Below are 12,838 nucleotides of genomic sequence, written 5' to 3'. Positions count from 1 at the left end.
CCATAATAGACTGGATGATGCCTAACGAACTACAGCTCAATCTAGAGTAGACAGAGGCATTAAAGAGAGAAAAAAGTCTCCTTTGCTGTCAATGGAGGCTTCCCCCCCCCTTTTTTAACTCCCCGCCCCCAAGTGGAATTTCAGAATGAAAACAGGTGGGGGAGGTTTAACTCCCCGCCCCCCCGGGAGCTCTGCAGTATGCATCTGAATTGGGGGCACACGTATTTACACTGGAGTGGGAAAAAAAACCTACCATGCATGGTTTCACTATGCATGATTACAAGAACATTTTGTTTGGCTCTGGAACAAGGCATTACAATCATATCACACCAATCCTTTCTCACTTGCACTGACTTCCGGTTAATTTCCAGGCCCAATTTAAAGTGAGGTTTTTGATCTATAAAGTTCTTCATGTTTTGGGACCTGATGAAACACCTCTTCCCATATGTACCCTTTCCGTATGGAAGCCCATCTTCAAGTGTTCCCTAACTCTGACGTTTGGAGTGTGGCCAAAAGAAAGAGGGCTTTTCCAGTTATGGCTCCCTGGCTTTGGAATGCTCTCTGTAGGACAGTTCGCTTGATACCCGTACTGTTATCTATCTGGCAGCAGGGTAGGGCCGTTCTGTTCTCCCAGGCATTTAAGTACTTAAGTATTTTGAGCATTTTTGTATTTATTATTTTGGCACTTTAAAATCTGTTTCAGTCCCTGTGGCATTTTTATTTTTTTTTTACCACCTGTACCATATATATTGTATTTATTATGCATTAATTTAGGTTTTATGCTGTGCTAGATTTTAACTGATTTATTGTAATTTGTTTATTATCATCATTTTAAAAAAATCTTGAACTGTACAACATGAAGAAAATATATTTATAGGCCCTTAATAAATATCAAAAATAAGTGTTTAAAATAAGTAATAAATTAGTGTTAAACATAACAGAGATCTGCAACAAATCTTCTGACTGTTCAGCACACACTAATAATCTACACAGAGAAAGCCTATCTTGATCTTGAGTCAGAAGTATTGCATTATCTCCTCCTATCAAGCAACATCTTTTCAGGTGTTGAGGAAAACCTTCCTGAGTCATACCGCCCCTGACTCCCAAAATTCCAGGTGTGTGATCCACGTTAGTCTCAAAGGAGTTCCCTTCCCCAGCCCTGGCTCCCACAGCCCTGAGAAATGGGCTTAAGGAATCCCCCTTCACCTTCTTAGTGCCTTTGAATGCTCACCAATGTTCTTCCTTGCATCTATTAGATTCTTCCACACTCCTGCTGTTGTGACCAACCTAATATGCTTAGGGTGCAATGCTATGCATGTTTAGACAGAAAAAAGTCCTACAATTCCCAGCATTCCCCAGCCAGCCAAGCTTCTGGGGCATGCTGGGAGCTGTAGGGCTTTCTGTCTAAACATGCATAGGATTGTACCTTCCGTTACTCCACACCCACCAGCTCTACTTGCCTAGCCTCACCATGAGTAAACAGCATAGATTGGCAGAGGGAGGGAGGTTGTTCTGCATAGTCTGGTTGATGGGCAAAACAATTCCTACACAGTCCATATGTGGCTGGCTACCCTAGAGCAGCCAGGTGTCCTCTTTTACAGAAGACGTTCCTCTCTTTGAAGGGCTGTCCTCTCCTACTTCAGTTAAGAACTGCTGTCCATCAACAGTTAGCACCTGCACAGAAGACTGAAGAGACAGGCACACAAATCACCAGGCCACAGTATTCCATATTATGTGAGATGTACTGTATTTCTATACAAATTATAATAGTTATTTCCAAATTTGCATCTATACATATAAATAAGCATATGCAAATTTTATGCAAATCATTGTCCTCTTTTGTCCTCTGTTTTGCTGATGCATTTCCTCTTTTTTGATGATTCGTAAGGGCCACACTATCCTAAACTGCACTCCACAGGTAGGCACTGAGACCACAGCAAAAGAGGGCTGGCTAGGGGTGGTGCAAGCTTATATGGTCTACCATCTCCACCCTCAGCCAGCATTGGTAGGTGTTTCATACATCCGCACATATGCCTATATGTCCTATCTGGGGCCAGATGCAGCACCACCCCCATCCAACTGTGTCAGACTGAGGGGACATTATTTTCAAAGAAATCACACAGAACACGCATTATGCTTTTGTGTGGTGATTGTGATGGACAGTCTGTTAAGAAGGAAAGAAGCTGAAGGAGACCTTACCACCCCTGCCTTTGAAGCTGTGAGTGCACATCCTTAAAGAAACAAAAACAGAGTAACCCCTTCTATCTGCTTATAGGTTAGGCTTTGTGCAACAGGGGAAACAAAGTCAGCCCTACCATTAGGCAGCATGAGGTGTCTGCCTCACACAGCTGGTTTAGGGTGTGTCAAAGTTCCCCTTATGACCTGAACCCCCTGAGCAACTCCTTATGGATCTCCTGCCTCCTCAAGAGTCCCACCTTCCCTCTCTTAAACTTCCCCTTCCCATTAATGTGGGGTTCAGTCTGTAGACATGGGGTGACTGACACTCTAGACACAGGGTGTAACTACAACAGCTTACTAGTAGATTTAAAGCAAAGAAATTACAACTAAAGGTATTTATACAATAGAGCTGAGTGATACAAAAGGCATTAAAAGAAAAGAAAATGTGCAAAACGCAAGTTCCTCTAGTCTAGCTATCTTTAGACTTTTCTAGGCTGCTTCTTCCTGCTCACTCTTCAAACTCTGCTCTCACTTCAGGCTTTGGCTGTCTCTGTTCTTACTGACTCTCTCACTCTCCTTATATACCCTTCTCCCTCAGAACCAAAAGTTCTGCTTCAAACCTGAAGAAATGAAACTGACACTTAACTGGAGAAATGAAACTACTCCTTTCAAGTTACCCCTATCCAACAGAAAACTCCAGGCCTCTAAGTCTGACCTTTTTTCCCTTTGCCCCTGTAGGCCTCAAACCTTCACAGGGTGTCATGAAAAAGGTAGCAAATTAATAGTTGCTTAATTTATTTTTGTTGTACTTTTGCTGCAAGGAAAAGGAAGAGACACTTGTGAGATTTTCCATCTCAGCTGCCAAAATAACATGGCCTTGGGTACTATGTGTTTTGACTTGTGTGTGTGTGTGTGTGGGGGGGTGCCATTTGCTGCTCTGTATCATGCAGCAAAATGTCTTGGGCCAGCCCTGAGGGGAAGGATTCTCAACCATCGCAGAGCTACAGCTTCATTTAGTTTCCCAAGATCCTGAGGAAGCATCATCTTAAGTATTTTATTGCTGTAAGCCACCTTGGGAGGACTTCTACCCTGAAAGGCGGCCAAGAAATGTTTTAAATAAAATTAAATAAATAGGATCCATGGTTCAGAAGAAGGGCTTCCCCCTTTGCCCTTAGGCAAATCATACAATACATCAGCACGCATACCTCCTGAAGGAGAAAAACAGCCTACATTTACCTGTAAACATAAAATCTTTTCCTAAAACAGTACAGCATATCAAACTTGCCAACTATTGCTTATATCTCTAATGGGGGCTCTTTAAACACATGTGTGGAAAAGCCCTTAGAAAACATTGCTGGTACAATAGTTGAAGAAACTCACCAATGAAAAGCCACAATAATGTCCAAATTATAACGCCAACAATGAAGAGGACCACTGTAAACATGATGATTTTACTTTGAAAATTCCAGATAGATTTGTTTCTTTTAGCTTTCCTCTTTGATTTTGATGTCCTGCTGAGTTTTCTTGCAAGTCTTTCCCACTTTTCTTCTGAATCGGCCGTTTGAACTGATACATTTGATACCTTAATCAAAGAGGGGGGGGGGAATAATCACTCCAACAGAGACAAATTCACAGAATCTCTCGTTCAAATCTGCATTCTCCATGGAAGGTGAACATATTTAGTGCATTCTTTGAGGACATGGCTCCCTCTTTTTGCAGTATGAAGCCTCATGTGTTCTTCATCAATGCCCTGTTGACTATATGCCACATAGTCTTCCTAAGCATCTTTATACTCAGACGTAAGTCCACAGAGTTCAGTCGGTCATACTATCTAGGAAGTGTGTTTAGTATTGCAGTCCTAGGGTAACAGTGGGGGGGGGGCGGTGATTCTCCATTCTCCTGTAGCCCCTTAAACTTTCTCTGGAGCAAATTTGGGGGCATGGGGGAGTGGGAATCACACTTCCTTTTTCCGCTGACAGAAGACTTCTGTCCACAGATGGACATTAGTTGGATTCAATACCTAATGTCTCTTTCATTGTGGAGTACCATACATACTGTAAACTGTTTTACATAGTCTCTTCATTATTTCATGGCTACGTCTTTAGAGCACTACTATAAATTCTCTATATAGAAACATATGCACGCGCACACGCATACGCACACACCAGCAGGGGCAATTTCCACGCAATCTGAAAAGGTGATAGGCTGGAATCTTATGAAATGGTGGGCTGGGTTGGCCCACGCATGTAGAATTGTCATTTTTGCTGCAATGACTCCCAATGCCAAAGAGGCAAGATGATACTAAATGTAAAAATGGCTTGCCCCTTTAGCTGCTGGACTTCAAAGAAAGCTTCAGCTGTGGCCCCACCCCCACCACATATTTGACTTGCTCCTGTACTTGCTAGGCACTGGTAAGTTGTTAGGTGTGTGTAGGTGGGCTCTGCTGCAAATGTTCAGCCACTTGATGAATCCCATTATCTTTCTTCATGCAGAGTTCTTTCACTGAAATTGGACATATGAATACATCGTGTTTCTCATTCCCTACTTCCCAGGGTGGTAAGAAGTTTTGGGGTCAACCTTTTCCAGTATCAGTTTCCTCCTGAAGAGAAGTCTGGGAATTTTATAGTGTATTTGCATTATCTGTTGGTTTAGAAATATACATCTGAGAGCATTTGGATAACAAACAGTGCTCATTTGTAAATCAGCATCAGATCCCCAGAAGCAAATAGTATGCTTTTAGGACTACAAAGGCTCCTTCTTACCACTGCCCTGCAAAATTCAGGCTCAAACTAGATGCTCTAAAATGTGAGGGAATGCAACTAATAAACCCATTATTATTAAAAAAATGTAAATAGCAGTGCCAGGACCACAGAGAGGAACCAGCGGTGGTTTCCCTCCTGATGCAAATAGCTTCAAGGGGTAATTTTCATCAGGACCATGGAAGGAGCAAAAGGGTTAAACTCTGTCTCCCCACCCCACCCCCGCTGTTCCAATATTGCTCACTCCCCTCGGAGCTACTATTTACATTTTGTTTAAATGTAAATGCAGTAATGTTTAGTTTAGTTTGGCCCTCGATTTCTTACTGGCCATATTTCTCTCTACCCCCCAAGCAAGTGGGCATGGCTAGCAGGTAGTAGCCATCAGCCATCAAAGGTCATTCATGCTCATTTAAGCAAGAAGCTTCTACTCATTAGTAGTACCCATTAAAGAAGCATACTTCGCTAATGAACTAAAATCAATCAATCAATCAATCAGTCTCCCAAATATAAAGGGGATGCTTACAACTGTATTTAACAGATATACATCTCTGGCAGAACTGTACATTTACAGCATACATATCTCCTCTAGAAGCAGCAAATGTTATAGTCAACTGTTACGATTCAAGTCAAATGTTCTTAATCTGTTAGAGAACAATGCATCTTTTTCTTGTTTCTATCCTAATTATGCATTGCAGAATTCATGCCTGTTAATAAAGCAATTTAAGTATCATAGAACACTGAATTATTTAAATCCTTCTCTTCCTTTTTACCACATGTCAGCTCTCCAGGATAACAGTTACTATGCCAACTAGCTGAATGCTGACTATATTTAGATATGCTGTTTAACTTTTTCTTTCTTTTCTTTTCTTTTTCTTTTCTTTGTATCCAGGAATCACATTAGTTTTAATAGAAATACCCTTCAGCTCCCAACACAGATCTACTACCATGAACTATTATACCCTAATACTGTGTCCCATCCATTGCATACAAATAAATGCATATCACATTTCACCTGAAAATAGTAGTTAAAATTATGTGCAGTATTTACAGTGGCAGTTAACTGCAAGAAATTGCTTTCAGAATTCACAAGCTGAACAAACTTATGACAAATAGACACACTGGTGTTGAAACAGGCATAATATTACCATGTACTTGCTTACTTACACTTAATTCATCTTCAGGTTTAGCAGGTTTGTCACTGGTTTGTTCATCCATTGTAGGATTTTTTTCAAAAAAAGATGAAACAAAGCTCACACCAAGTGCGACAGGTATGTACTGCTAAGGACTGTTAGGAACTATGCTTGAAGAGGGTCTAGTAACACTGCCCAAGGGGACTTGGAAGGTATGGCATCGATTTACATTCAAGAATTTCCATGGGTAATTTCATCTGCCTCATCCTCCTGTTGTTGAAAACATTTAACAGAGCATTGTTAAGTAGCACAAGTCTCCAAATTTGGCTGCCAAAACCATCTTCCAAAATGATTGTTTTAATTTGCATTTTAAAATTGATAGCAGCGGGCATTAGCAACCCACGCAACAGGAGCCCCTGACAGCCAGATCCTGTGCATGTTTACCTGGAAGGCCCACTGAGTTCTTTGAGGCTTACTCTATTTAAGCATGCATGGGACTATAGTCTTAATGTCCTCACCCAGATAATCTCAGGAATGGTAATTTTATTCATATTACTATTAACATTTATATACTGCCCTATCTCCTAAAAATCCATCATGGTGGTGTTCAACAATTTAAAACAAAACAGTAAAACAGTAAAATATTAAAATGACACATTTTGAAAGGCTAATTTGAAAAGATGCAACTTTACACCGTTTCTAAAGGCTACGAGAGTGGGAGCCAACTGTAGTTCTTGAGGGAGTGCATTCCATAGTTTAGGGACAACACAGGAGAAAGTCCTTTCGCATGTGCCTGACAAACAGGCCTTGGCAGGTAAAATTGCCCTCAGAAGGGCCTCCCCTGCAGCATATCTTAGCACTCTGGCAGGTTCACAGTGAGAGAGGTGGTCACTTAGATACCCAGGTCCTAAGCTGTTTAGGGCTTTAAAGGTCACAACCAACACCTTGAATTGTGGCAGGAAAGCAACTGACAACCAGTGCAGGTCTTTCAGGACAGGTGCAGTATGGTCCCCATACCCATGCACTGGCTAGCAGACTAGCTGTTGCATTTTGCACCAATGGGAGCTTCCAGGCACTCTTCAGGGGTAGCCCCACATCGAGCACATTGCAATACTCTCAACAAGAGGTTACAAAGACTTTTTTAAAGTCAGACCAGTTCACGAAGGGTTGTAGCTGCTGCACCAAGCATAAGTGTTCAGACACACTCCTTGCCACTACTGCCACCTGAAGATCCAGGGATAGCGTAGGATCAAGGAGCACTCCCAAGCCATGGACCTAGTCCTTCAGGGGGAGTGCAAACCCTTCCAGAAGAGGTTGAATCCCAACCCCTGTGTGAAGGTGTGAAGCCTACAGAGGCAAGGAAAGGCAAAAGGTCAGGCCTAGAGGCCTGGGAGTTTCATTGGGAGGGGGTATCCCTGAGAGGAGTAGTTTCATTTCCCCAGTTAAGTTTCTTTTCTTCAGATTTGAAGCAGCACTTTCAGTTTTGGGGGAGGAGGGTATAAAAAGAGAGATTCAGAAAGACCGGAGCAGTAAGAGCAGAGTCAGGGAGATCAGAGCCTAAAGATGGAGCAGGAAAGAGCAGCCTGGAGAAGAGTCTAAGCACAGCTAGGGTAAAGGAACTTGTGTTTTGCAACTTTTCTTTCTTTTACAGCCTTTTGTATCACTCAGCTCTATTGTGAAAATACCTATAGTTGTGATTGCTTGCTTTAAATTTACCGGTAAACTGTTGTGATTAAACTCCAAATGTCTGGTGTGTCAGTCACCCCATGTCTACAGCCTAAACCCCACGTTATTGGGAAAGGGAAGTTTAAAAGAAGGAGGGTGGGACTCTTAAGGAGGCAAGAGATCCTTAAGGAGTTGTTCAGGGGGTCCAGGTCATAAGGGGAACCCTGACACCCTAAGTCAAGCTTTCTATTGACCAACAACACTTCCATCTTTTCTGGATTTACCCTCAGCTTGTTCACCCTCATCCAGCCCATTACCAAACCCAGGCAACATTCACGGGTTTCAACTGCTGTTAAGTGACAAAAAGCAATAGAGTTGGGTAGCACCTTACTCCAAAGATCCAAATTACCTCTACCAGCAGTTTAATGTAAATACTACCAACATTAGACAATATAGAATTCTGTGGGACACCACAAGGCAATGGCTGTGGAGTCAAACAGTAATCCCATAGCATCACCTTCTGGACACAACCCAAAAGCAAAGAACAGCTCCCCCAAGGCCCAGCCCTGCTAGGTCGTCCAGGAGGATACCATGGTCGATGGTATCAAAAGCTGCTGAGGGGCTCAGGAGAACTAATCGGGTCACGCTCCCCCATCCACATCCTGGCCTAGGTCATCCACCAAGGGGACCAAAACAGTTTCAGTCCCACATCCCAGCTGGAATCCCAACTGAAATGGGTCTGAATAATCAGCTTCATCCAGATGCATTGGAGTTGCAATGCCACCACCTTCTGAATCACCGTAACCAAAAATGGAATATTTGAGGCTGGCCTATAGTTAGACAGATCTCCTGGGTCAAGGAAAGGTTTCTTTAATAAATGTCTTAGGGATGTACGAAAGTCTCTTACCTGTATTGAAATTTGATTCGCGGTGGGGGGGAGGCGCTCCGTCCCTCCCCCCGAAATTCTGGCTAGGGGAGGGAGGCGCTCCGTCCCTCCCCCCCGAAATTCTGTCCGGGGGGGAGGCGCTCCATCCCTCTAACCTGAATCCTGGCCGGCCAGGCCGCAAATGGCGGTGGCTGTAGCCACCGCCATTTGCATCCCTGCAGTCAGCCGTGATAGGCTACGTAAATGTTTACGTAGCCTATCACGGTATTTTTTAAAAATCTAGCCGTGATAGGCTACGTAAATCTTTACATAGCCTATCACGTTTTTTTGGGTTTGTTTTTTTTTTACTGGAAGTGGCGGCAGCAGCAACCGGTCGGAAGACCGTCCGCCGCCCCGCCGCCGCCGAAGCCGCCACCATCAGGAGGATTCGCCCAAGGTAAGTCCCGTCCCGGTGGGGGGGGGGCAGACCGTTTCGCCACCAATTTAGGGGGGCCGAATGCACTGGCAGTCGGCCTCCCTGAGATTCGTGGTGAAATTCTCTGGCATCCCTACTTATTACTGCCTCTTTTAAGCAAGAGGGAACAACCCCCTCCTGCAAAGAGGCATGAATCCCCTCCCCTGCCACTGCATCAATCCCTCCTTGGCCAATTTAATCAGCCAAGAACAGCAAGGGTCAAGTAAACAGGTGGTACTACTCAGTGCTCCAGACACTCTGCCCGCATCCTCAAGATCCATAAGCTGGAAGGAATCCAAAACAAGCAGGTTTCATGACACTGACTTGCCCCAAAATTAGAGTCCAAGCAACTTTACCCTCAAAGAACAAGTAAATTGTTCACAGTGGGTGAAGGTCTAGGCAACAGCAGCAAACACATAGACATGGTGCCCAGGGCATAAGCTTGTGTACACAGTGCTCCATGGGGATGTTTGGCAGGTAACACATAGGAACATAGGAAGCAGCTTTATAGTGAGTCAAACCATTGGTCACCTAGCCCAGTATTGTCGACACTGAATGGCAGTGGCTGTCCAGGGTTTCAGGCAGGAATTTTTCCAGCATGACCTGGAGAAGCCAGGGGTTGAACCAAGGAGCTTCTGCATGCAAAGCAGATGCTCTGCCACTGATCCACGCCCCCCCCCCCACTGTGATATTTACACTTACGATGTCTTCAGAACAGCAGGATTCCGCACACCAAGTACATCAGATCTCTGTGTGCTTTGCGGGGGGTGGAAAGAAATCTTGGCTACGAACCCACAAGTATGAAGGAGTAAAAAGAAAAGAAAAACCAATAGAAGGAAATCCCACAACATCATGACACCCTTTATCCCAAATGTGGATTGGAATGTAGAAATGGACATGTAGAATCGCAACATATGTAATACAATAATCTAGTTCACGGTAAAAGATTGCAATATAATATGGCCCCTGGGATGCAACATTTGGTTATGGGGCACCCTATAATGATGATGATGGACACCATCAAATAGAGGACTGTCCTCTGGCAACCCTTCAAAGAGAGGACTGTCCTTTGTAAAGTAGGACACCTGGCCAACCTACCCAGTTTCTCCAAGCCCTGGCACCCTCAAGTTATCATTAATCCTCATAGTTATCTCTGAAGGGATTCCCCTTTGAACTACTCAGCCTCCTATTGGGTCAGCCAGTCACAGTAGTGGACTAATAGATGGGTCAATGGCTAGACATGGTATAAAGAAGTTTCCCATACAAAATTGTAGCTTTCAAGCACTAGAGGACACTGTGGCTCCTCTTGTCTGTCAAACTAATAGCAAAGATAACTCTCTCCAGTTCCTTTTCCAGTCATCAGATTCAACAAGATCAATCTGGATTGTGCCAGGAACAGCAGAGCTTTTTTTATTTATTCAGTGTATAGCCTGCCTTTCCATTCAAAACAGCTAACAATAAAATCTAGATTAAAAACAAAATCTTAATTAAAACATAACATAAAAACAAATTAAAACACAATTAAAACACAATAATAGAATAAACAGTACCAACTAATTAAAAACACCCTTCAGCAATAGACCAGCTTATATGCCAAATGCCGGCCTGAATAAAAATGTATTTGCCTGTTGGCAGAAGGACAACAGGGACTGGGCAAACCTGGGCTTCCTCAACAGGGAGTTCCAGAGCTTGGGCGCAGCCACCAAAAAGGCCCTCTCTCACATCCTCATCAAACATGCCTCTGATGGCAGTGGGATGGAGAGAAGGGCCACCCTAGAGGTTCTTAAAACCCAGGCTGGCTAGTATGGGAGAAGGAGTTCCTTCTGATAGCCTGGTCCCAAGCCAAGTCCCAAACTACTAAGAAGGAGAAGCAACAGGGACATAATATTCAAGAAATCAGAGAGTCGGCCATGGCTTTCATATGGGACAAGTGTTTTTTCCCTGTAACCACTACATTCCATTTCTTTTTCTCAGTGGACATTCCTTCAGATACATTGGGCTTCTCCACATTAATGGAAAATCCTGCTGCCTTACTGGGGCTTTCTGCTTCTGGATTCTTTGCGGGATTACAATTAGCTCCATTACATGGGCAGACATGGGTGACCATGTGGTTTGAACAGAAACCTTCCATTCCTGCATTTTTCCTATGTTTTTCTTTAGACAGTGCCATCTAGTGGCTGAAATTTAGTGCTACAGCAGCATTACACGCTACCAATTCTGTGCATTTTTTAAAAATACCTGATTTAGTCCAGGGTTTTTTTTACAGCGGGACAAACCTGAAAAAGCACAGGAGGGGCTCTAGATGTCAACGACATCATGTAATGGACCCACAAACTTCTGTGAACGGCCAATCATGTGCATGCAATAAACTGCTGGTGTAGAAAAGCTCATTGACCTCTCAGATATGTGACTCTTAAAGACTTGTATTTTTTTAAAAAATAATCCTTATGGCTCCAGACTCAATATATGTCATTAACAGAGCTTCTGAAATAAAACATCTGGTTTATTATAATATAATTGCAGTGATACAGGAAACTGAAGTATCGTATGCAGATGGAAAATGTAGTTTGCCTATTTCTTCTCTATGATTTGCAATGGCTGTAGAAAGGTTAGCCAAGCACATATTACAGCTAATCATCCATCAGTCTCCTTGTGACATTTTGAGGACAAGCAAAATGCACCAATTCCTATTAGCTAACCTTTTGCCACATTAGCCTTTTGTACAAATGACCAACTCAAAACCCTCATTGGCATCTCTTTCTGCTGATGTGATGTATTAGCAACCTCTCAAACAGACAAAAACAAACTTGAGCATCTACCGGTATCCTATCCTAGAAAACACAACTACCCCCCCTCTTGCAGCAAAATAAGCTTCAAGGTAGAGTCGGTCACCACATTGCATCTATAACCAGTGCAGTTATGTATAGCCACTAACCATTTGGTTAAGCCTAGGTAGGGTTCTTTTAAAAAAATATTTTTATTGTAAAATTTAAACAAAACCATAAAGAAAAAATGTAGCCACATAGATTTTAATATATCAATTTCAATACATGCATATGAAATGTGTATGTGTATGTATGTATGCATGTATGTGTATATCTATCTATCTAGATATAGATATAAGGAAATACAGCTTTCTAAGAATGATACATAAACTACAACAAAGGCAGATCAAATATCCATGTAAGTATCCATTTGTAAATGGCATCTATACACTACCTGTTCAAATGCTGAAAGTGTTGTTAGTGCATTAATTGCATTATAGGAGGTGAGTCTTTGTCCTTCCAATGTTGTAATAACCGTCTTCTAGCTGTCAAAAGGGCATGGAGAATCCATTTGCGCTGACTGTGTGTTAACTTGCAGGAAACAGGTGGATAATTTAAGAGGACAAAAAAACCGCCTGGTTTTATCACCATTCTGCAACTGTTCAAAAGCTGGCGAAATAGAGGAGTGGTCATGTCGAGCTGCATTGCAATAACCTTGTGGGGGTGGGGGCTGAAAGCAATGGTGGATGAACTGCTAATCCCATAAGACTTTGTTGTAATGATTTTGAATAATTTATTATTAAATAATTATGTATTATTATATATTTTCCTCTTTAACAGAGAAAGATTGAGGAAGCAAGATTTATTGATCTGTTGAAACCTGGTATCAATGTGAAAGACTGATGTTTATATCAATGTGAAGCCATGGTATTTATTAATGCAGCTTATTTGGTTGTTTAACACAGGTGCTGATTGTTAATCCCTTGAAGTTTGCCCTGTTC

The 12,838-nt window shown here is 42.6% G+C and overlaps 1 protein-coding gene across 1 annotated transcript in view; it reads right to left on the bottom strand.

The window, feature by feature from the left end:
* Nucleotides 1-7,401, bottom strand: part of TMPRSS7 (transmembrane serine protease 7) — a 52,853-nt gene extending 45,452 nt beyond the window's left edge. Inside the window, exons 1-3 of the mRNA XM_084843380.1 lie at nucleotides 7,221-7,401; nucleotides 6,102-6,337; nucleotides 3,559-3,760 (exon numbers count right to left, since the gene is read on the bottom strand). Of these exons, the coding sequence (XP_084699506.1) occupies nucleotides 3,559-3,760; nucleotides 6,102-6,152 (253 nt within the window). The 5' untranslated portion in view covers nucleotides 6,153-6,337; nucleotides 7,221-7,401. The remainder of the gene's footprint in view (nucleotides 1-3,558; nucleotides 3,761-6,101; nucleotides 6,338-7,220) is intronic.
* Between the last annotated feature and the right edge of the window lie 5,437 nt (nucleotides 7,402-12,838).

The sequence above is a fragment of the Heloderma suspectum genome, chromosome 3, assembly GCF_057233095.1.
Source record: "Heloderma suspectum isolate Gila_16-S chromosome 3, 16-S_ref, whole genome shotgun sequence".
Taxonomy (NCBI): Eukaryota; Metazoa; Chordata; class Lepidosauria; order Squamata; family Helodermatidae; genus Heloderma; species Heloderma suspectum.
Note: the sequence above shows the minus strand (reverse complement) of the source record. Positions and strands in the feature narration are given on the sequence as shown.